Source organism: Coregonus lavaretus (assembly GCF_964263955.1).
Source record: "Coregonus lavaretus genome assembly, chromosome: 18".
NCBI lineage: Eukaryota > Metazoa > Chordata > Actinopteri > Salmoniformes > Salmonidae > Coregonus > Coregonus lavaretus.
In genome coordinates, this window is record NC_140005.1 from 40650259 (window position 1) to 40673395 (window position 23137).

At 44.1% G+C, this 23137-nt stretch overlaps 2 protein-coding genes across 3 annotated transcripts; one reads left to right on the forward strand and one right to left on the reverse strand.

The window, feature by feature from the left end:
• The first annotated feature begins 37 nt into the window (after positions 1-37).
• Positions 38-7877, forward strand: fbxo30a (F-box protein 30a). 2 transcript variants are annotated; one of them, XM_084181469.1, is made up of 3 exons: positions 38-206; positions 2249-4478; positions 4794-7877. In XM_084181469.1, exons 2-3 carry the CDS (start codon positions 2304-2306, stop codon positions 4995-4997), a joined length of 2379 nt encoding a protein of 792 aa, XP_084037595.1. In that variant the 5' UTR covers positions 38-206; positions 2249-2303; the 3' UTR covers positions 4998-7877. The 2 variants fall into 2 exon arrangements, with proteins under 2 accessions (XP_084037595.1, XP_084037596.1); XM_084181470.1 differs by lacking the exon at positions 38-206 and having other exon boundaries at positions 217-4478.
• A 19-nt stretch (positions 7878-7896) lies between these two features.
• Positions 7897-14052, reverse strand: LOC311145655 (coiled-coil domain-containing protein 162; the record flags this gene model as incomplete). Its single annotated transcript, XM_084181922.1, has 13 exons — positions 7897-8043; positions 8141-8268; positions 8440-8560; positions 8874-9107; positions 9332-9484; positions 9721-9855; positions 9999-10148; positions 10420-10641; positions 10930-11079; positions 11258-11370; positions 11574-11694; positions 13257-13395; positions 13838-14052. The coding sequence occupies 13 exons, from the start codon at positions 14050-14052 to the stop codon at positions 7924-7926; spliced, it is 2001 nt and encodes a 666-aa protein (XP_084038048.1). The 3' UTR covers positions 7897-7923.
• Positions 14053-23137: the final 9085 nt, after the last annotated feature.

Consider the following 23137-nt stretch of genomic DNA (forward strand, 5'->3'; position numbering starts at 1 on the left):
TAGCCACAGATGAGCTAGCTAGCATTTTACAGCAGAAGTCACAATAGCGACTCGAGGCGAAAGAGACGACGTGAATATTTGTAGCTGACTAGCTAGCTGCTACAACATTACCTACATTTTAGTTAATTGTGTGTGGCTAGTGTCACTGCCGAATATAAGGACAAGACTCGGAAAACAACGATTTGCTGTATCGTTATTTAATACGGGTAAGCCGACTTTGCTAATTAGCTAAATGGAATTGTGACTGTTTTTTGTTAACTTGCTAACGTTAGCTAGCTACCAAGCTAACGTTAGCTAGCTCAGTGGCTGGCTAAAATGGGACATTTGGAGAGCCACCGTATCCAACCTCCATCTCCTTTTCACCCGTTATTCAATAAGGGTTTTGTTAGCCGCTAGCTAGCACAGCTACGGCTGAAGAAGGTGGTTGGTGTTGCTAGCTAGCTAACAATGTTAGAGAGTCTTGATAATTGTTTTTCCCTTTTGAAACCGCACTAAGTAAGCCGGACATTCCACTTGCCAATGGCAAACTTAACTAGCTAACGTTAGCTGGCTATCTTTTTAAACTGTATTCATATTGTGTTAATCTAAATAGCCAGTTAGCTTGTTAATACTATGTGTTGTGTTATATTTAAATATGTGTTCGTTAGTTACAAGTCATTTGTTTTTGTTTATCTTGCGCAATCTGGCACGAGGCCTGTGAAGCCAGACAACTCAGTCATGCCCTGTCAAGACCGGCAGTACAACGTTTCCCCTTACAGCCACTATCATGGTTGGCTGACAGTTGTTTAGAAAAGTCTCAAGGTTTTGTTGTCATCACGCTATGAGCAGGCCAGTAAGTCCACTGAACTGTCCTCTGCTTCATCAAAGATTGTGGATATACTGACAAGATACACTGAGTGTACAAAACCTTAAGGACACCTGCTCTTTCCATGACAGACTGACCAGGTGAAAGCTATGATCCTTTGATGTCACTTGTTAAATCCACTTCAATCGGTGTAGATTTAGGGGAAGAGACTTTTAAGCCTTGAGACAATTTTGACATGGATTGTGTATGTGTGCCATTCAGAGTGTGAATGGACAAAATATTTAAGTGCCTTTCAACAGGGTATGGTAGTAAGTGCCAGGCGCACCAGTTTGTGTCAAGAACTGCAACGCTGCTGGGGTTTTCACATTCAACAGTTTCCCGTGTATATCAAGAATGGTCCAAAAACCTGAGGACATCTAGCCAACTTGACACAACTGTGGGAAGCATTGGCGTCAACATGGGCCAGCATCCATGTGAAACGCTTTCGACACCTTGTGGAGTCCGTGCCACAACGAATTGAGGCTGTTCTGAGGGCAAAAGGGCCGGGGGTGCAACTCAATATTAGGAAGGTGTTCTTATTATTTTGTACACAGTGTAGCTGTCCGCCCTAACAATGGGAGTCGTTGTCCACAAAGCGGCATGGCAGGCTGTCTAGCTCCCGCCTGTCCTTTCTTTGGATTGGTGGATAAATCTTATTATTGTAATCCTTTTTTGAATATTCGATGAGGGTTTGTGACATCAACTGCCTGTATTCAATGGAGAGAGATGCTATGCTACTAGCCTAATTTCATGAATATGCATAGCCATCTCGAGATGACTCCGATAGTGTTTTTTCTCAGTTGCCGGGATGTTACGTGTCCTACTTATATCCGTACACTCGTAACAACTTAAGTATTACGAAACTTCTCTTCTGTTTTTTTGTTGACCAAATTCGACACTCATTGACCGCCATACAAAAAACCCTTTGTTTGGTGGGTGAAAGAACGCCACCTGCTGGAGGGAGACATTTTCCGCTGAGTTGGGCCTCTCTCTTCCTCCCTGGCTTCATACAACCTCCGCAAGGGGTTAAAGGTCATGGTCCTTTAGGCTAGATTCTAGAACTGGCGTGTTGTGTGATCATGCACTGTAACCCAAGAAGAGTGTTGTGAAATGTCATGTGGCAGTTTAAGATTTAGTAAACAAACACTGAGATGGGAGCAGGTGCTAAGTTATAGAATGTGACGCTGGCCATTTAAAGGCACGAGACTCCATTGCCACGTTTGGTAGCTAGAGAGCCGGCCCTAGAACTATGTCAGTGGGATAATTTAACACGACAGGATGTTTTTAGAAACTGGGACATGGCCTGGTTGCTTTTTCTATTCATTAACTGACTATGGTTCCACATCTAATTAGTTAAAAATCCTAATGTTTTTAGAAATGTTTTTTTCTCTCACATTAATTCAGGGCAGACCACTTCACCCCTTCCTCCTTGTAAATCCAGAATATCAACACAACAAAGATGGAGGCGCTCCATGCTCACTGCCTGAACTGTGTGAACAGGAGGTGTATGATCCGCCCAGAGACTGGTGTGTCCTGTGATCTCATTTGCTGCCCTCTCGTCTGTGGAGCTGTCTTCCACTCCTGCAAAGTGGAGGAGCATCATTTACTATGCCCGTTTGAAAGAGTGCCTTGCCTCAACACTGGATTCGGGTGCCCATTCACTATTGCTCGGATCAAGATGGCTGAACACCTAGAGACGTGCCCAGCCAGTGTGGTGTGTTGCACCATGGAGTGGAACCGTTGGCCTGTGAGCTATTCAGACAGGAAGTCCTATGAGCACCTGAGCAATGTTGAAGTGGTGGAGCAGCTAGACATGGCCCTGGCTCTGCAAGATCAGAGGATGCTACTGGAGTCCCTCCGAGTCACCACCAACACATCAAAGAATGGGTATAATAAACCAGCTGTGGAAACGAGTGAAAAGATGGCTGATGTAGTGTCAAGTGTTCCAGACACTGCAGTAAGTAATGGGATCGTTGAAATAGATGAGGCTGCTGCTTTGACTAATGGAGTGATTGAAATGGATGATGAGGATTCCTATATTGCAGTACACAAAAAAAACTTAGCCGCAACCTTGGACGTTCTCAGAAGTGCAAAGGACATTAACTTGATCAATGGAATTATAAATGGGGAAAAGACTGAGAGAAATGGGGTTCTCCATAATGGAGAGAACAGTGATGGTGGTAATCATGATGACTTGAAGAATGTAGAGATGAAGGAGAGTGACACAGAGTTGGACTGTGACCTCGGAGCAGTGGGCGGCGTGTCCGTGGACTGTGGAGTCGGAACCGACAGACGGGGAGACGATGAGAGCTACTGGATAGAGCTCAATGAACTAATCAAGTCTTCAGAGGAAACGGAGAAGGACGGCATGATGGGTCTAGCAGAGGTGGGTCCTCCTCCCCTCAGTAACGGTTTCCACCATACAGGAGACGGCCACGATCGCTTGAGACGACGTGAGCGGATGGATCTGAGCAGATCTCCACCCAGACGCTCTGAAGTCAACAGGTCTTCAGACTTCAGGCCGGTGATGCCTTATCTCTCCATGCCTAATATAGTAACACCACGGGAGCCCTCTGGCCCCCACCCTCCACCACTTCCCATCCACCTGCCTCTTCCCATGCCTCTCCCTAATCTGGAACCCTACAATGTGCTTCAGCACCTGCCCTTAGAGATCGAAGACAGGTGGCTGGAGAGGAAACTACAGAACCTCCAGGTGCTCAGAGGGATGAGTGTGTTTACGTTTAACGGGCGCAGGGCTATGATGTCTGACCCCTATCTGTTCAGAGCTAAAATGGAGGACAAGTCAGTGGACACCTCAGACCTGGAGGTAACTGACGATCCATTGGGGCTCCATGGGATCGACCTGATCACGGCAGCGCTGCTCTTCTGTCTGGGGGACTCCCCTGGGGGCCGCAGCATCTCAGACAGCAGATTTGTAGACGGTTACCGCGTCGACTTTGGTACCCAGACCTTCTCCTTCCCCTCGGCAATACTGGCCACTAACACCATGGTGGGGGACATCGCCTCAGCGTCGGCCTGTGATCACGCCAGCCCACAGCTCTCCAACCCCAGCCCCTTCCACACCCTCAGACTGGACCTGGTTCTGGAGTGCGTGGCCCGCTACCAAACAAAGCAGCGCACCATGTTCACCTTTGTGTGTGGACAGCTGTTCCGCAGAGACGAATTCTCCTCGCATTTCAAAAATGTTCACGGTGACATCCACGCCGGGTTGAACGGCTGGCTAGAGCACCGCTGTCCTCTGGCCTACTACGGCTGCACCTACTCCCAGAGACGCTTCTGTCCCTCCGTGCATGGCTCCAGGATCATCCACGATAGACACCTGGGCTCGTTCGGGGTGCAGCCGGGTATGCCTCCCCAGTTCGGAGATAAAACTCTCCCCAGGAATGCCTGTCGGTTCGGCTCCACCTGCGACCACCTGAGCTCCTTGCCCTTCGAGGTGCAACAGTATGTGGCCAGTTTCCTGGATGGCTTCAGCCTGTGCCAGCTGTCCAGGGTCTCCCGGACCATGAGGGATGTGTGCGCCAGCTTACTGCAGTCCAGAGGCATGGTGGTGCTTCTCTGGGAGAACACAAGACGGGCAGATGGGTCCTCCTCATGGCAGATCCAAAACAAGGTTAGTCACTCACTGCATTTTAAACATGTGCATTAACATCTGTATTGAATTTAATTTTATTGCATTTTCCCATAAATCTATGATCAATAGGAAATGTCAGATTTGTATGACAGTTTGAGATGTGCATGGGGATCTCAAGTTAGAATTCATTTCCTGACCACTGAATGCATGCTGTCCTGTATTAACACAGTAATCAATTAGATTAAAGGCTTTGCATTGTAAAAGGACATACACAAGCAGGCATACCATATTACATATATAAACATCTTTATCATTAGAACTAATTCATTTATATGATTCTGTTTTGTGAACCAGGTGTGGCGATTCAGTACGGCCTTCGGTACGGTGAACGAGTGGAAGTTTGCCAACATCGCCAATATGGCCGAACATCTGAAGAAGTGCAAGTTTAACACCATCACCCGTCGGGACGAGGCTATCCCTCTGCCCTGCATGTGCTTCACCAGAGAGCTCACCAAAGAGGGACGCTCACTGCGCTCAGTCCTCAAGCCAGTATTATGAGTTACCCTATAACAGGGTTGGAGTCCATGGTTACGTCTGAATTGGCAGCCTATTCCCTATATAGTGCACTACTTTTGACCAGGGCCCATAGATATAGAGCGGCAGGTAGCCTAGCGGTTAAGAGTAACTGAAAGGTCGCTGGTTCGAATCCCTGAGCCAACTAGGTGGACAATCTGTCGATGTGCCCTTGAGCAAGGCACTTAACCCTAATTGCTCCTATAAGTCGCTCTGGATAAGATCGTCTGCTAAATTACTAAAATTGAGATGTAGGAATTAGGGTGCTATTTCGGACTATTTTCATTTAAATCAATTCAGGAAGTTCTTCTTACTGAATTGAAATGGACTCTAACCCTGCTCTATAATAAGCACATACAAAATGCTGCTTTCTTCCAGTCTTGACAGAAAGATGCTGAATTGTTTTCAATGGAACTTTGTAATTTCATATTGTTACCAATGTACTGAAGCGATTATTTAACTTTTACATACTCTGTCAATGTGTAAATAAAACAAATGTTACTTTATTTTTATATGAATAACTAGCAAAGTCAGTACTGTGCCACGTTGACAACGAAAGAAAGTGGAGCCTTAACTTATGATAAACACTTGATTTCTGGTCATAAGAGGGTTCTGACGAAGATCTTTAATAAAGCGATTTCTCATTGACACCCGGCTAGAGCGATTTACAATATCTTATTGTCGTGCACGGTTTTACATACTTAGGGTGATCATGGTTTCAGTTAGCGGATAATGTAATTTACCTTATCTGAATTTTAAGATTCAGACCAAACTTAAAATGTCCACACTACAGGCCATTATCAGAATGGAACATTTACTATGTAGCTATTTAACTTCACAACCAGTATCAGACCGGACAACAATGTTGGCTGGTTAAATGAAGGGTGATTTGGTTGTCTTTATCTACTTTCCTCATTTGAGAAAAATGGTACTTCTGTGAAAAACATTTGTGTGAATTCTAGTTATTGATCTGTTCAAGTCCAGTGAATCCTGCAGGTCAGGGAACGTGGGCATACCGTAGCTTCTGGGGATGAGGGTTGATATGTTGAAACTGATCATGTCAACTAATGATCAACCATGGTCCTGTCTATAAGTTGTCATATTAGTGTTTCTCTTTATTTTCCTCTTGGCACTACGTAGACACTGCTCATAAGTTGCCTGCTGTGTCTCAGGGTTTGTAAAACATTTCTGCCTCCAAAATAACACCCTATTCCCCTATATAGTGCACTACTTTTGACAAGGGCCCATTTAGGGCACTATAAAGGGAATAGGGTGCCATTTGGGATGCAGCGGTGAAGCTGAATCAGTAAGTGCTGGCCATTACTTGTACTGTATTTCCTGCTTTACAAACCATACTGTACAGCTCTGCTTGGTTTTTGGTTCGGCTCTATAGTGTGAATCAGGCTCATGTGTAAAAGATACACTAATCTACCAGTCGTCACTTTAAAGTCGTGGTTATAGAGTGTGGTTAGTCATAGGACTGATATACCGTTCAGTATTATTGATGTTCTATGGCAGTGTTGGTACTGACACATTAACTTCCATGTCCTCAATAGATCTTATAATTATCAATAACCTACCTATCGTTTGACTTGATTTTCTCTGATTTGAATATTAGTTGAAAATCTGTTTGGATTTGGAAGTGTGTAGAACAAGATTTAATTATTCGGTCTAAGATTGTGCTGTAGAACTTAAGGCTGGGGTTCAATCCGATCACAAGTTGTAGACAATGCGGCTTTTAAAGGCAATGTTTGGCGCTCGTATTCCTGGTAAACGCTGCATATGTCGGCTCAATTAAATGGCACATTGTGGACAAAGTGTAATCGGATTGGAGTCCAGCCTTAATTCATGGGTCTAAGATTCTGTTGTAGAAATTGAGGGCCAGACTTGGGTCTTAAGGGCACTGTTTGCATCTGTTATAAAAATAAAAAAAGTAAAAGACAAACCATTTCTTTATTTTACCTTAAGTTCTCTTCCTCTGAATCACTGTACAGTTTGTTCTACAGTTTTATTCCATTTTGGGGGGAAAGACCGGTGCAAACTTTGCATTATTGAAAACATGATTAGCACCCCGGATGAATAGTTTGAAACATTTTTGATATGGTGAAATAATCCATGTGTGTGTTAGGTTTGATGCATATTTTGGAAGTTAACTGAGTGTGTTTTATGATCTTTTATTTGTATTGTCAGAACTCTCAACTTTCATCTGTTTTTTTTGTATTCTTCCATGCAATCCTTTTTTTTATAGAATTGTTTTTCTATTATCTGGTGTAGTTTCTGATGTGATGAACATGCCACAAATATTACAGACTGCTCAGAGGATGCTATGATTTAACCTATTGATCATCCCCACATTATAGCCTGGTCCCAGATAAGTTTGTGCTTTTTAGCCAAGTCTGATGGTTGTTAAATACCGATGACTGTAGGAGTTGGCAAAACAGCATAAACAGATCTGAGACCAGACTAGCCATGTTTCTGCTCGAGTCAGATTTATTTTCAAAAATGTTTTCCTGCATGTGAGTGAAGAGATTAACGGTCATTATTAAAAACCTAATTTATCCATAAAATGTAAGGTTATGTTTCCTCTACAATAACCTTTCTAAAGGTTGTGTGTGTATTGAGCCTGGATACACTGGGCCTATGTAGTTCCGTCACAACTCTTTATATTTGGTTTGTATTACTACATTTGTATGGTAGTATCTGCAACAATGAGATCACACCAAGTTATAGCTTTAAACAAGGTGTCTTACAACTGTTTTACAATGTTTTTGTTTCTTGTTTTAGCGGCCCAAGTGTATAAAGGTCCTTCACATACTGTGTATCATCTAGATCATTTTCATTACCAATAAACGTTTGTTTTCATTACTTGCTACAACATGGTTGACATTTTTCTACAAGAACAGCATCATTTCTACTGATGGTTGAGTCTCAGCTGCTGAAGGTGTGTGAGGAGACTGGAGGAGGCTGGGCCTCCATCAGTGAGGTTTGGTAGCAGGGCCTCAGGGGTGAGGATACGCAGGCGAGATGGGTCCTGACAACACACACACACCACAAATGATACATTTCTATTAGAAAATGAAGCAACTCAAAGTTCACTAGGCTGTAATATGGCAAGAAGAGATACTCACTGTTTTGGGTCTCTCCAGCTGGGTGGTAGAATCCCTCTTGCTATCGTCCTGCTGTGGGCCAGCGTGTTCTGGATTTCTGATGCTGGATCTGTTGTGAAGGAAAGTGTAACAGGATGTCTTGCTTCGCCCTGTGAGAGAGCACAGGCAAAACAGGCTGAATCATAGTGAGTTATGAATTAAACTGTTACTTTTTGTACCCTACACCTGCAAGTTACTTGGCGCATACACTACTCCAGAACTGCATAGTGAGTTACTGCTGTATGGAAAGGGAGTGGAACAGAGTGAAGCTTAGCCATTACCTGGTGTGGAGGTACACCTGGAGAGAGCCGTCTCAACGTCCTCCACCTGGCTCTGCAGCTTGTCCACCCTCTGGAAAGCCTTCTGTTTGAGGCTGCGTTCCTGATGAAGCTGGCCCTTCACCTAAAACCACAGTGGGTGCCTGGGTTAATGTCCATTACTGTTACACCAAGGATCTAAACTTGCTCTGTCTGTAATATAGAGATACATGTGCACCCTTCATCAGAGAAGATGCACATTTAGATAAGTTATTCCCCGGGCCAGGAGTTTGTCCTGACCATATGATCTGACCAGGAAAGGCTGGGCCCTAAGTTTATACCTACTGGACACATACAATATAATTATTATCCAACTCTGTTTTATGGTCCTTCAAGCTGGATGATGTCTGTTTTAGTAATACTACATAATGTTATATTTTGTGTTGGTGTGTTTGTACTGCAGGGATGAGAATGAGTGCCACCTGTCTGATGTCTTTGGCACTGCGTTGTCTCAGTAGCTGTCTCTCTCTGCTGCTCCTGTCCAGCTGAATACTGAGATCTCGGAGCTGTCTGTCTCTGTCCCCCACACCCTCTTTCAGCTGCTCCAGTTTCTGCAGGCGGTAGCTGTCCAGCTCCTGTCTGCTCTGGGCCTCCTGAGCAGAGCGATGCCTCACCTCATGGAGCTCTGCGCTCTGTGGACATAATGTCATGGAATAAAAATCACTCTACTGTCAGACCAGACAGGCAAATATCTTTAGATGTGGTTATTAAATCAGATATGACAGAAAATATCACACTATTTACAATTACATAAAATTAGAAGAAAATGTAAAGATTAATTTACACTGATTTCTTTCTGTAACGTTGCAAAAATAATTTGTTATGAATGATTCAGGGTGAGGATATAGCTAGCTACCTGTTTGGTGAGCAGTCTCTTGGTGCGGTTGTAATCCATCTGACACTGTGTCATGGCCCTCTGAGTGACCTCCAGTTCCTGCTTCAGTACGATCACTTCATCCTCTGACATCATCTTCATTCTCAGGGCCTCCCTCTGACAGGACATCTCCCTCTAGACACAAGTCACAGTCGCACAAAACGTCAGCAAGAAACATGAAAAGCTACAGCCAATCTGGTGCAATCCATATGACTGTGTACATTTGTATTTATATTTGAGTAATTTAGATTAACATCTGTGCATTCAACTTAAGTAGGTACAATAATAAAAGAACCGCATGTCACGGTCCTTGCAAGTCAATACACTTGTGTGATTTTGGGGACACTCCTTTCCGATCATCCTAACCGTACCTGCTGGCTGTGGAGCAATCTACGGTGCAGCTTGCCCTGTCCAACCACCTGTCTCCAGTGGCCCAGTGCCTTCACCTTAGCCAGCAGGCCAGTCAGCTGACTGTTCTCCACGCTCAGGTCATGGAGCTCCTGCTTCTGATGGAGGAAGGAGGAGGAGCAGAAGAAGAAGAAGAAAGATTATGGAAGAGAATAACTGTTAGTCATGAATGCAATATGCAAACAGCTGAGTCACAATTCAGTCACTTGCTTTGAAAACAACTTTGGCCCAATCATCTCACCTCCGACTGTGTCGTAAGAAGAGCTTCATTGCCTTTAGTGGAGCCAAACTTCTTCAGCTTGATGATGTTATCCACTCCCTCTCTCCTCACTTTGCTCACCAGCTGAGTAACATCCTGGTCCATTCGCACATGGTACTCATCAATCCTGGCCTGTGATCCATACAAGTAAAAAGACGAGAGTTATGGTGCTTTTAGCATGGCAGTAATGTGGTCAAAAGTACTTCCACATTAACCAGTGTTGTTATTGTGGAACAAAGTTAGTCAGGATCATTATGAGATGATACTAAGACACTATAAGTGGCTCATACATGCTTATGACAAGTCTTATAACGCATTCTAACCACATCATAATGCATTATACCTTCAGGCTTTAGATAGTTACCGTTATGTTAAAAAGAGAGGTTTTAAAAGCGTTTCGTACCTTCAGTTGAATGCAGGTGGAGAAAAGATGTCGGACCAGGGAGTCATAGCATTGTCTGTATTTGAGGCTGATCTGCTGCTCCAGACCTCTCTGTTCCTCCTCCAGTTGGGTGATCCGGGTATGCAGGGCTGTGGTCTGCAACATCATCCCACGACAGAGCCCACTGACCTCGCTGTAAGGGTTGATGGTCTGGGACTGGGACTCCTCAAGGTTCTTCACATCCTGCAGGACAAATATTGTACACAGAAATGTCAAGAGCAAGAACTTAAAGATACGTTTGTGTGCTGTTTAGCAAATACATGGTATAAAGCCCCAGAATCAAATGGTTTGGAACCCTGCTCACGTGATAACTAACCTTGCCTGACACCGGAAGAATAGCGTTAGCTCCCAGATGTTCTAATCCCAGTCATTCACACATATACTGTATTACCAATGAAAAAAGGTATTGCATATCTTGACACACATCTTATGCGCTTTGAAGAGGTGCTGAAGTACAGTAGAGTAGGATACCTGTTCTCTGCGGTAGAGCAGCTGGCTCTCCTGCTGTAGGATCTGTTCATAGAACTGGGAGTAGAGGAGGAAGCTACTGCGTTCTCTCTCCATCACAGAACAGCCCAGAGTGGACAGACACCGCTGGAGGTGGGCCGTGGGGAAGGTCAGCTGGCAGAAGATGTATAACATATATATTGTCATTAAACTGTTCTCATGTTCTTTGTGCTTGAAACCTACACACCTGTGACTGACACTTTTTTATTACTGAGAAAAAGGACCAGACTGCTACCCACTGTTTTAGGGCTATTGTCTTGCCTGTCCATCCATTCTGTGTTGGGTTTCTCACCTGTCCCTCCTCTGTCTGCTCAGCACACTCCATTAGCTGCTGGGTGAAGTTCTCCACTATCTGAGGTCTCTCTGGGGACAGACTGTGCTTCATGGGGCCTTGCTTCCACAACTCTGGAGAACAGTCATAACAGTGATAAGTCAACAATTACAGCTAGAGTCTGTTGACTCATACTCGTAGGTGTTAAATCTGTTTATGATGTAACAGTAAAATGTTAGAAATGTAAAATGTAAACATATTCCAATTTTTAAATGAACAACAACAGAAATCCAGGTCCAACATTGGTTACTGTCTTTGTGAGAGGTGAGTAGTGTACCTGTGGGGAGGCCTGTGTCTTGGCGTGCCCGCTCTGAAGTCACCAGGGTCAGCTCTCTGGTGATCCTCCTCTGTACCGCTCGGATCATATCACACTCTGTACTCTCCAGCAGCCTGAGCAACTGAGACACCATGCACAGATCCAAAGAGATGTTCCTCATCATCTTGTCCACCATATTACAGATAGAACCTATTGCTCAGTCTGTAGAAACGGATTGAGCCACTATGCATAGAGTCAACAGAGAAACCAATGTTCATGTTAATCCTCATCTTCATTACACAATTTATAACCTATTCCTCAGTCTGTAGCACTACTCGACTAGTCTGGGCTCCAACCTTTTATTTATATATTTTTTATTTAACCTTTATTTAACAAGGGAAGTTAAATAAGAACCAATAGTTATTTACAATGACAGCCTACCAAGAGGCAAAAGGCCTCCTGTGGGGAAGGGGGCTGGGATTCCAAGTACAAATGTAGGACCTAACACACATCACGACAAGAGAGACACCACAACACGACATAAAGAGAGACCTAAGACAACAACACAACATGGTAGCAACACAACATGACAACAACACAACATGGCAGCAACACAACATGACAACACAACATGGTAGCAACGCAACATGGCAGCAGCACAACATGGTAGCAGCACAAGCATGGTACAAACATGGTTAGGCACAGACAACATCACGAACGACAAAAAGGTAGAATCAACCTGAATCAAGGCTTTATTTCTTGAAGTGAAACGAAGCGTGGATTCAGTTTGGATCCCAGGCTACTACGGTATATGGGTTGTTTCACGAATACAGTGCCTTTTATGTCCCTCAGACATTATGTGTGTACATTTATAAAACACTCAAGTTAACAGTTGGATCACATACACTGAGTGTACAAAACATTAGGAATACCTGCTCTTTCTATGACAGACTGACCAGGTGAATCCAGGTGAAAGCTATGATCCCTTATTGATGTCACCTGTTAAATCCACTTCAATCAGTGTAGATGAAGGGAGGAGACAGGTTAAAGAAGGATTTGTAAGCCTTGAGACATGGATTGTTTATGTGTGCCATTCAGAAAGTGAATGGGCAAGACAAATGATTTAAGTGCCTTCGAACGGGGTATGATAGTAGGTGCCAGGCGCACCAGTTTGTGTCAAGAACTGCAATGCCGCTGGGTTCTTCACATTCAACAGTTTTCCCATATGTGTATCAAGAATGGACCACCACCCATTTTTACATTTTAGTCATTTAGCAGACGCTCTTATCCAGAGCGACTTACAGAAGTGAGTTCATACATTTTCATACTTCTTTCATACTGGTCCCCGTGGGAATCGAACCCACAACCCTGGCTTTACAAGCGCCATGCTCTACCAACTGAGCCAGACGAGACCACCCAAAGGACATCCAGCCAACTTGACACAACTGTGGAGAGCATTGGAGTCAACATGGGCCAGCATCCCTGTGGAACGCTTTCGACACCTTGTAGAGTCCATGCCCTGACAAATTGAGGCTGTTCTGAGGCCAAAAGAGGGGGCCGCAACTCAATATTAGGAAGGTGTTCTTAATGTTTTGTACACTCAGTGTACATCTACGCTCTACCTAAACTAAACTGTGTTAAAAAATTCCAATAGAGGTCAGGTGTGTGAGTGAGCTATCATGGTGTGCTGCAGTAGTACAGTACTTGGCATGTCTTGATGTGAACTTCGGAGGCTCCTGCAGGAGGCAGTAGAGGCTGGTTGTCAGACAGCAGAGCCTCAAAGTCCTTCTGTTTACCCATCTGTTGAGCCAGGGCTCTCATACTGGGGTACTCGATGTCTGCTCTGAAATGTAGAAGCATGAGAACCACTGAGATATATATTAACGATGAGACCACATAATCTTACAGTCAGGATTAAAATGACTTGATTTTGATAAACAATCAAGGAACAATCAATTATATATGAAACCTTGTTAATGTCTCTGTTGTTTGCCCATCACTATTCACAAACCTTGATATCACCCCCCCCCCCCCTCCCCGTATTCAAATCAAATCACATTTTATTGGTCACATACACATATTTAGCAGATGTTTTTGCGGGTGTAGCGAAATGCTTGTGTTCCTAGCTCCAACAGTGCAGTAGTATCTAACAATCCGCAACAATACACACAAATCTAAAAGTAAAATAATGGAATTAAGAAATATGCAAGAAATATGTATTGCATGGTATGTCAGAATATTACATAAAGTAAAAACTTGTTCATGGGCAATAAATACTAACTAACCTGTAGAGTCTTGAGAAGTGCCTGTGGATCTTCATGGTATTGATCTGTTCCACCCCTAGCTGTCTCCTTCCCCAGCTCTCCTTAAACACCTCCAGCTGTTTGGTTAGAAGCAGGAACCCCTTCAACACAGACAGCACCTGGAGAGGGTCCTGGAGGGGACCAGAGGAGAACCCCTTCTCTTCTTCATCACCTTCGTCATCAACACTGTCATCCATACTGCTACCATCCTCCTGGTATTAAGACACAATGCTGTAAGCCAGTGCAAAAAACGTGTTTTTCTGGTGGTAAATATATGTTTACATAAATCTTTAGGCCTACATGTGTTTTGAATGCAATTATGTAAACCTAGTACCCATATATTTTAACACACCCCAATAAAATATATTATAACACGTATGTAAACATACTTCCTCAGGCTTTCCACGTGAGACCTCCACCTTGTTGTCATGGAGACGTAGCGGTGCTGCCCCCCTCCCTCCGCTGTTCAGGACATCCTCCATTAGTAGAGACATGCCCAGGATCGCTCCATTGGCCTCCATCCTGCTGTGGTCACCCAGCCCACTCAGACACAGCTGGATACAAGCAGCATAAGACCATTAACATCCTCAATATAGTAATTTAGCATCGTAGATACTCTTATCCACAGCAGCTTATAATGCATTCAACCAAAATAGATAAAACAATCACTATCATTTCTAGTAGCCTCTATCTGCAAAATCAGTTGCTGGTAAGAAAAGAAAAACAATAAATATCATAAAGGAGAGTAGAGGTCTACCTGCATGCAGTACTCAATGGGTGGGATGCCCCAAATGTCTACAGGGTGCAATCCATGACACGCCAGAAAACTTCTCCATGGGTACATCCTTTGAGCCTAGAGAGCACAAATACATGATGACCTCACAATTGTCTAAGAGTACAACCCTGCCTGAGCAGTGGAAAACTATTAAAAGTAGAATTAACTATACTGTGTTTCCCATTTACTCTGGATAGTAACACAAACACTGTCTGGGCTTTATAAATGTAAACTTTATTACCAACCCGGGGGCAGTGAGGCTCCATTGGTTCTGGTAAAGACAGTAGAGAACTGTGATTGGTTCTGACGCTGTCACTCAGCGCAGGGAGGGCGTGTCCCATGTTGTCACTCACGCTCTGATAGGCTACGATGTTACCAGAGGAGAGAAACGCCTCTCTGAGAGAAAGAGAGAGAGAGAGAGAGAGAGAGAGAGAGAGAGACAGAGACAGAGAGAGAGAGAGAGAGAGAGAGAGAGAGAGAGAGACAGAGAGAGAGAGAGAGAGAGAGAGAGAGAGAGAGAGAGAGAGAGAGAGAGAGAGATAGAGAGAGAGAGAGAGAGAGAGAGAGAGAGAGAGAGAGAGAGAGAGAGATGGGTCAAATCCATATCAAATCCTTTGTGTTTTCACTTTTGGTCTCCATTGGTCCCATTGAACTGATTAAGCTAAATCAAGCTCAAGCATTTGAAAGCTGTTGACACATAATGTATTTGACCAAGGTCTGGTTCTTATGCTAGGAACCCTCATACTCCATTACATTTATCTAAACCTACTCACTGATGGCATATATCAACCCCTTCTACCTCTCTCCACTCACCTGATGAGGTGCCTCACAGCGGTGTCATACTGCAAGAAGAGCACGTGTCTCCGTAGTTGCAGCAGCCGACCCACAGCCTCAGGGCTACCAGGGTCACACAGAGAGTCGACCTGTCTCTGGACCTCCCACAGCTCCGCACCTTAACAATAATAACATGGTCATTTAGCAGATGCTTTCATCCAACGGGACTTACAGAACTGTCAACATTGACAGTGACACAGATAGTATATGTGTTCCAATGCGGAAAACAAACTCACAATCCTGCACCATGATTTAACCCACTGAGCCATTGGAACCACAGGTCTCTTATAACTGATGCATACCGATGCCTTCAGTGCCGCCCCAGTCAGCTGTAAGCTCTCCTCCTCCTGCTCCTCCTCCTCTCCTGGAGCTGAAGACTCCTGGGTTCCCAAGTCGAGCGAAACTGACCAGGTAATAGATGATGTCATGCAGGGCAGACACTATCTCCAGACTATGGTGAAGAGCCCGGCTACATGCCTGTAATACAACAAAAGTAAACAAAATCAAAATAAAGATAGCTATCAACATGCTCTATACAGGGATCATCAACTACATTCAGCCAAAGGCCGATTTCTTTTTTTGTCGATGGTAGGGGGGCCGGAACATAAGTACAAATAATTTGTAGACCGCAAATTGACCGCAAGAAGCCGCCCAAACAGATATAATATTTAACTAAAAGATAATAATTTCAAACCGTGCTTACATTTGTATTCGATCACGTCTCTCTATTATGAGTGGGAATACTTGGGAATAGATTTCCTAAATTAAAATCACTTGGAGTTGATTTCCTGGTGTTTTTACAGCCTTTTATGTCCAACGAAAAAAAAGTCAAATAAAAAAATAAAAAATCCTCAGAAAACTTGGGGGGCCAAATAAAACTGCCAGTTAGGAAACCCTGCTCTAGAGTCCTAGAAACATTCTGTTGTTCTGGATTTAGTTTGCATTTGCATACAGGAAAGATAGACACAGACGTAGCAAGGTCATGGTTTTGTTTTTTACTGATATCACAAAATCAAATTTCGATCCACTACTCCATGCATGAGTCTGCGTCTGTGTCCATCTGTAGGGTGATATAATGTAAAACAGGTTAGAACCTCTCACCGAGTCCTCCAGGGTTCTGAACATGAGGAGAACCTCTGTGTAGTGGGGGATGAACCACAGGTTGAGGAACATTCTGCCGTCAGCTGACAGCAGGCGCCTGGGACGACGCTGGAACTTCCTGTCCAACCAAGTGGAACAAAAATAACCTTTGACCTCCAACAGCAGAGTCACTCAGCAAATACACTACCACAGGGTGTCTTTACACTCCTCAAATATTCTTTCTGTCAGCATATGCAAGGTTTTCTAAAGTAAGTATTCTTATATGATCATTGATGTAGTGGATGTTTACCCACCTATTTACCACTACATCCCCAAATGTGATGCTATTAAATGCTCTCTCACACTGGTCTTACCTGGGGTCAGGGCGAACGCCTAGTCCTGAGTCCATATCGCTTTTCAACTCATGGTCCTGGCCAATCAGGAAGTGGGACTGGCGGATGTCTGGCAGCTCGTCCAATAATGTGGTCAAGCTGTGGTACAGGCCTATAATCTGCCCTCTCACAAAACACTGGGACATACGCACACTGAATCTAGGAAAAGGTTGACAGACAGACACAGAAAACATGTTACAGGTACACCTGGAGGAAAGCTTGTTTGACTACAGGTAAATAAGTCCCCAAAATGTGATGAAACAATCGGGTCTCCTGTGAATAAACACTTCCAAATGTGTCATGCTAGGAAGCTTCACTTTAGCATGTCTGAACATGGCGATCATGATCGTCAACTTCTACTAAAGATGATGTACATACTTTCGACAGAACTCAATAATCAGCCCCCTCTTGATTTTCGCTACTTCATCCTGCGGTGAAAGAGAAGTGTCATGAAGGTAAACAATCAAACAAGCAAACAGTAATATCTGAGATCCAACATAGCCCCTGCCCCCTCTGACCTCTATGACATTTCACTTACAGGGTTCATCATCACAACACCCATGATCTGTCTCCTCTTTATGAAAGAGTTCAACATCTCATCTCGTGGACCCACTTTCTCCAGCTGGATGGAGACAAACGCCTCAGTCAGCCTGAATAAACACAACAGTCAAATCAAATAACATAATAATTATATTTAACTGTAATAATATTGATATTTATAAAACATGGCCATCATTGACCCTCCAACTCACCTCTCCTTGGTTCCTGCACCAGTTCTCTTTGGTTCACTTGTATCTTTGTGAACTTTGTGACCCTGCTTAGCTAAGGAGTTTGCGTCGCCACTAGAACTAAGATCCTCCTAAATCAAAGAGAGAGAGAGCGAGAGAGGTCATTTGATCCCAGCAAACCGGCCACTGGATTAAAGTATGTGTATTGATGTACGGTACCTCTGGAGAGCCTGTGAAAGTCTCTGACCAATAACATAGACACGCCTGCTTCACTGCACCAATCAGAGCGTTCTTCTGAGTCACCTGACAGGCTAGTGTCACCTGTAGGTTTTCTATGGCTGACCTGTTCATGAGCTGGGGAGAGGTAGAGAGAAGACAGGGACTGAGGTGACACCTATAAGATCAAGTGTGAATCATAATGGGTAATAGCTATAATATCTCTTCATAAAGGGCAGGATTCTGTCTTGACATTGATTTACACAAAAGTTGTGCCCTCTTATCTCAACTCTGAATCAGGCCCAAAGTCTCAGTTGACCTTACATCCACTACTGCCTCTTCAGAGTAGAAGCTGAATTTTCCAATCTGGTTCTCATCAAGCTCCTGGATGCTCAGTGGAAACTTAGATGGAGTGTACCTACAGGAGTAGGGAATAACAAACATATGAATATAGCTGCGAGCAGCAATGAACGGGGTTCACAGGATGACAGAAAGGACACAAGATCAGTTGGATAACACAGCAAGCACTCTATCATGTAGAAACTCATGAGTCTAAATACAATATCTGGAGTGAATTTTAATACCTCAGCCATCTTTTGACCAATCCCTTAGCTTTTCTCTAACTAAGTTAAGACATGTACCATTGCCTACATTCAGAATGTGGTGTCATTTGGTCTATGGTTCATGAGAAGAAGAATTTTGAAGTATTAAGTATTTGACCACTATGCAAATCATGACTTAGTACTTGGTGGCAAAACCCTTGTTGGCAATCACAGAGGTCAGACATTTCTTGTAGTTGGCCACCAGGTTTGCACACATCCCAGGAGGGATTTTGTCCCACTCCTCTTTGCAGATCTTCTCCAAGTCATTAAGGTTTCGAGGCTGACGTTTGGCAACTCGAACCTTCAGCTCCCTCCACAGATTTTCTATGGGATTAAGGTCTGGAGACTGGCTAGGCCACTCCAGGACCTTAATGTGCTTCTTCTTGAGCCACTCCTTTGTTACCTTGGCCGTGTGTTTTGGGTCATTGTCATGCTGGAATACCCATCCACAACCCATTTTCAATGCCCTGGCTGAGGGAAGGAGGTTCTCACCCAAGATTTGACGGTACATGGCCCTGTCCATCGTCCCTTTGATGCAGTGAAGTTGTCCTGTCCCCTTAGCAGAAAAACACCCCCAAAGCATAATGTTTCCACCTCCATGTTTGACGGTGGGGATGGTGTTCTTGGGGTCATATGCAGCATTCCTCCTCCTCCAAACACGGCGAGTTGAGTTGATGCCAAATAACTCAATTTTGGTCTCATCTGACCACAACACTTTTACCCAGTTCTCCTCTGAATCATTCAGATGTTCATTGGCAAACTTCAGACGGGCATGTATATGTGCTTTCTTGAGCAGGGGGACCTTGCGGGCGCTGCAGGATTTCAGTCCTTCACGGCGTAGTGTGTTACCAATTGTTTTCTTGGTGACTTTGGTCCCAGCTGCCTTGAGATCATTGACAAGATCCTCCCGTGTAGTTCTGGGCTGATTCCTCACCGTTCTCATGATCATTACAACTCTACGAGGTGAGATCTTGCATGGAGCCCCAGTCCGAGGGAGATTGACAGTTCTTTTCTGTTTCTTCCATTTGCGAATAATCACACCAACTGTTGTCACCGTCTCACCAAGCTGCTTGGCGATGGTCTGGTAGCCCATTCCAGCTTTGTGTAGGTCTACAATCTTGTCCCTGACATCCTTGGAGAGCTCTTTGATCTTGGCCATGGTGGAGAGTTTGGAATCTGATTGATTGATTGCTTCTGTGGACAGGTGTCTTTTATACAGGTAACAAGCTGAGCTTAGGAGCACTCCCTTTAAGAGTGTGCTCCTAATCAAATCAAATCAAATCAAATTTTATTGGTCACATGCGCCGAATACAACAGGTGCAGACATTACAGTGAAATGCTTACTTACAGCCCTTAACCAACAGTGCATTTATTTTAAACAAAAAAAGTAAGAATAAAACAACAACAAAAAAAGTGTTGAGAAAAAAAGAGCAGAAGTAAAATAAAGTGACAGTAGGGAGGCTATATATACAGGGGGGTACCGTTGCAGAGTCAATGTGCGGGGGCACCGGCTAGTTGAGGTAGTTGAGGTAATATGTACATGTGGGTAGAGTTAAAGTGACTATGCATAAATACTTAACAGAGTAGCAGCAGCGTAAAAAGGATGGGGTGGGGGGGCAGTGCAAATAGTCCGGGTAGCCATGATTAGCTGTTCAGGAGTCTTATGGCTTGGGGGTAGAAGCTGTTGAGAAGTCTTTTGGACCTAGACTTGGCACTCCGGTACCGCTTGCCGTGCGGTAGCAGAGAGAACAGTCTATGACTAGGGTGGCTGGAGTCTTTGACAATTTTGAGGGCCTTCCTCTGACACCGCCTGGTATAGAGGTCCTGGATGGCAGGAAGCTTTGCCCCAGTGATGTACTGGGCCGTACGCACTACCCTCTGTAGTGCCTTGCGGTCAGAGGCCAAGCAGTTGCCATACCAGGCGGTGATGCAACCAGTCAGGATGCTCTCGATGGTGCAGCTGTAGAATTTTTTGAGGCTCTGAGGACCCATGCCAAATCTTTTTAGTCTCCTGAGGGGGAATAGGCTTTGTCGTGCCCTCTTCACGACTGTCTTGGTGTGTTTGGACCATGATAGTTCGTTGGTGATGTGGACACCAAGGAACTTGAAGCTCTCAACCTGTTCCACTACAGCCCCGTCGATGAGAATGGGGGCGTGCTCAGTCCTCTTTTTTTCCCTGTAGTCCACAATCATCTCCTTTGTCTTGGTCACGTTGAGGGAGAGGTTGTTGTCCTGGCACCACACGGCCAGATCTCTGACCTCCTCCCTATAGGCTGTCTCATCGTTGTCGGTGATCAGGCCTACCACTGTTGTGTCGTCGGCAAACTTAATGATGGTGTTGGAGTCGTGCCTGGCCATGCAGTCATGGGTGAACAGAGAGTACAGGAGGGGACTGAGCACGCACCCCTGAGGGGCCCCCGTGTTGAGGATCAGTGTGGCAGATGTGTTGTTACCTACCCTTACCACCTGGGGGCGGCCCGTCAGGAAGTCCAGGATCCAGTTGCAGAGGGAGGTGTTTAGTCCCAGGATCCTTAGCTTAGTGATGAGCTTAGAGGGCACTATGGTGTTGAATGCTGAGCTGTAGTCAATGAATAGCATTCTCACGTAGGTGTTCCTCTTGTCCAGGTGGGAAAGGGCAGTGTGGAGTGCGATAGAGATTGCATCATCTGTGGATCTGTTGGGGCGGTATGCAAATTGGAGTGGGTCTAGGGTTTCTGGGATTATGCTGTTGATGTGAGCCATGACCAGTCTTTCAAAGCACTTCATGGCTACAGACGTCAGTGCTACGGGTCGGTAGTCATTTAGGCAGGTTATCTTAGAGTTCTTGGGCACGGGGACTATGGTGGTCTGCTTGAAACATGTTGGTATTACAGACTCAGTCAGGGACATGTTGAAAATGTCAGTGAAGACACTTGCCAGTTGGTCAGCACATGCTCGGAGTACACGTCCTGGTAATCCGTCTGGCCCTGCGGCCTTGTGAATGTTGACCTGCTTAAAAGTCTTACTCACATCGGCTACGGAGAGCGTGATCACATAGTCATCCGGAACAGCTGGTGAAGGCTTCTAAATAATGGGGAAACGCAACGTATTCCCCAATCCAACTCTACTCCCCCACCCCCTTCTCATTTCTCATTTCATTCCTCCCACATCCTCTTCCTCTCTCCCTCTCCACATCGGGTTCTTCCTCCGGTGCTCTCATGCATGCTTCAGTGTTGCTTGCCTCGAAGCGAGCATAGAAGTGGTTTAGCTCGTCTGGTAGGCTCGTTACCTGTATAAAAAGACACCTGGGAGCCAGAAATCCTTCTGATTGAGAGGGGGTCAAATACTTATTTCCCTCATTAAAATGCAAATCAATTTATAAAATTTTTGACATGTGTTTTTCTGGATTTTTTTGTTGTTATTCTGTCTCTCACTGTTCAAATAAACCTACCATTCAAATTATAGACTGATCATTTATTTGTCAGTGGGCAAATGTACAAAATCAGCAGGGGATCAAATACTTTTTTCCCTCACTGTATCTGAATACATCAGCGTTATTTTCTCAAACTCTTTAGGGACTATTGTGATGAGTCCAAAGACCAAATTTGGAGTGAATATGACTTTTAGTCCATGAGAATAATATTTTTTATGATTATTTTAAGCATTAGCGTTACATTGTAAAAAAGAAAGTGAATTGTTAATAGTTTCCTTATTTTTTAAGATATCAATGGCAAACTTAACATGGTTCATCATGGTAATGTCTTTGATGACCCTAAAAAGTTTCAAGTTGATAGGCCATTGTCAAGTGGATTTACAAAGTATTTAAATGGACACGTAACTCAGCCATCTCTTAACCAATCCCTTAGCTTTTCTCAAACTAAGTTAATGTACCATGGGCCTTCATAGCGAATTTGGTGTTATTTGGACTTATTTGACCATGTCAAGGGAATAAAATAATAAATAAGAATAGCAATAGATTTCACAGCTTCGCTTGAACCCCTAAATATGATTTACTGTAGATATCATACAATTTACTTAGAAAGAAAAATAATGTAGCTGCACATCTATCTATGTTAGTAGAGTAACAGGTGTCGTGGATAATTATCACTATACTTATTAAAAATCTAAGTTCTTCCAGAGTTTTTGTAGAATCAAGATAAACTTTATTACATAGAGCAACAAACGCCGAGCTGGTCTGCAGAGCAACTAACTCACAACACTTGGCCCTCAGTTTACATACAATGTCCATTCCTGCTCATTTTACATACTTTTAGCTTAAAACACACCCAGATCAGTTTCTCCACCATTGTCTCCAAACTTTCATATTTTGACCGCTCCGCCCACTAATTTATGATAGTGGCGAAATCTGACTTCTCCTCCTATATTTATTTAGCTTGGATACAATGGTGGCCAAACCAAACTTTCTCATGTAAAAAATAACAGAGCCACCACCTGGCTCTGCTCCGTTTATTCCAAAACATATCAATCGATACTTAAATATGGTTTAAACATAGCAGATCCATAACCCATTCTAAACCACATACATTTAAGACTTTCCTAATGCATTACCTCATACATAACAGTATAATCAATCAAGAGCCATCTCCTGACTCTGGCTTAGACTCCCTCCTTGTGTATCACTCGGTACCACACTCCACACCACTTAGTCCTATTGC

Bases quoted from the DNA above. Each gene is read 5' to 3' on its own strand.
- fbxo30a (XM_084181469.1), top strand. From the start codon at position 2,304: ATGGAGGCGCTCCATGCTCACTGCCTGAACTGTGTGAACAGGAGGTGT. The intron at 4,479-4,793 runs GTTAGTCACTCA...TTTGTGAACCAG, and splicing joins CATGGCAGATCCAAAACAAG to GTGTGGCGATTCAGTACGGC.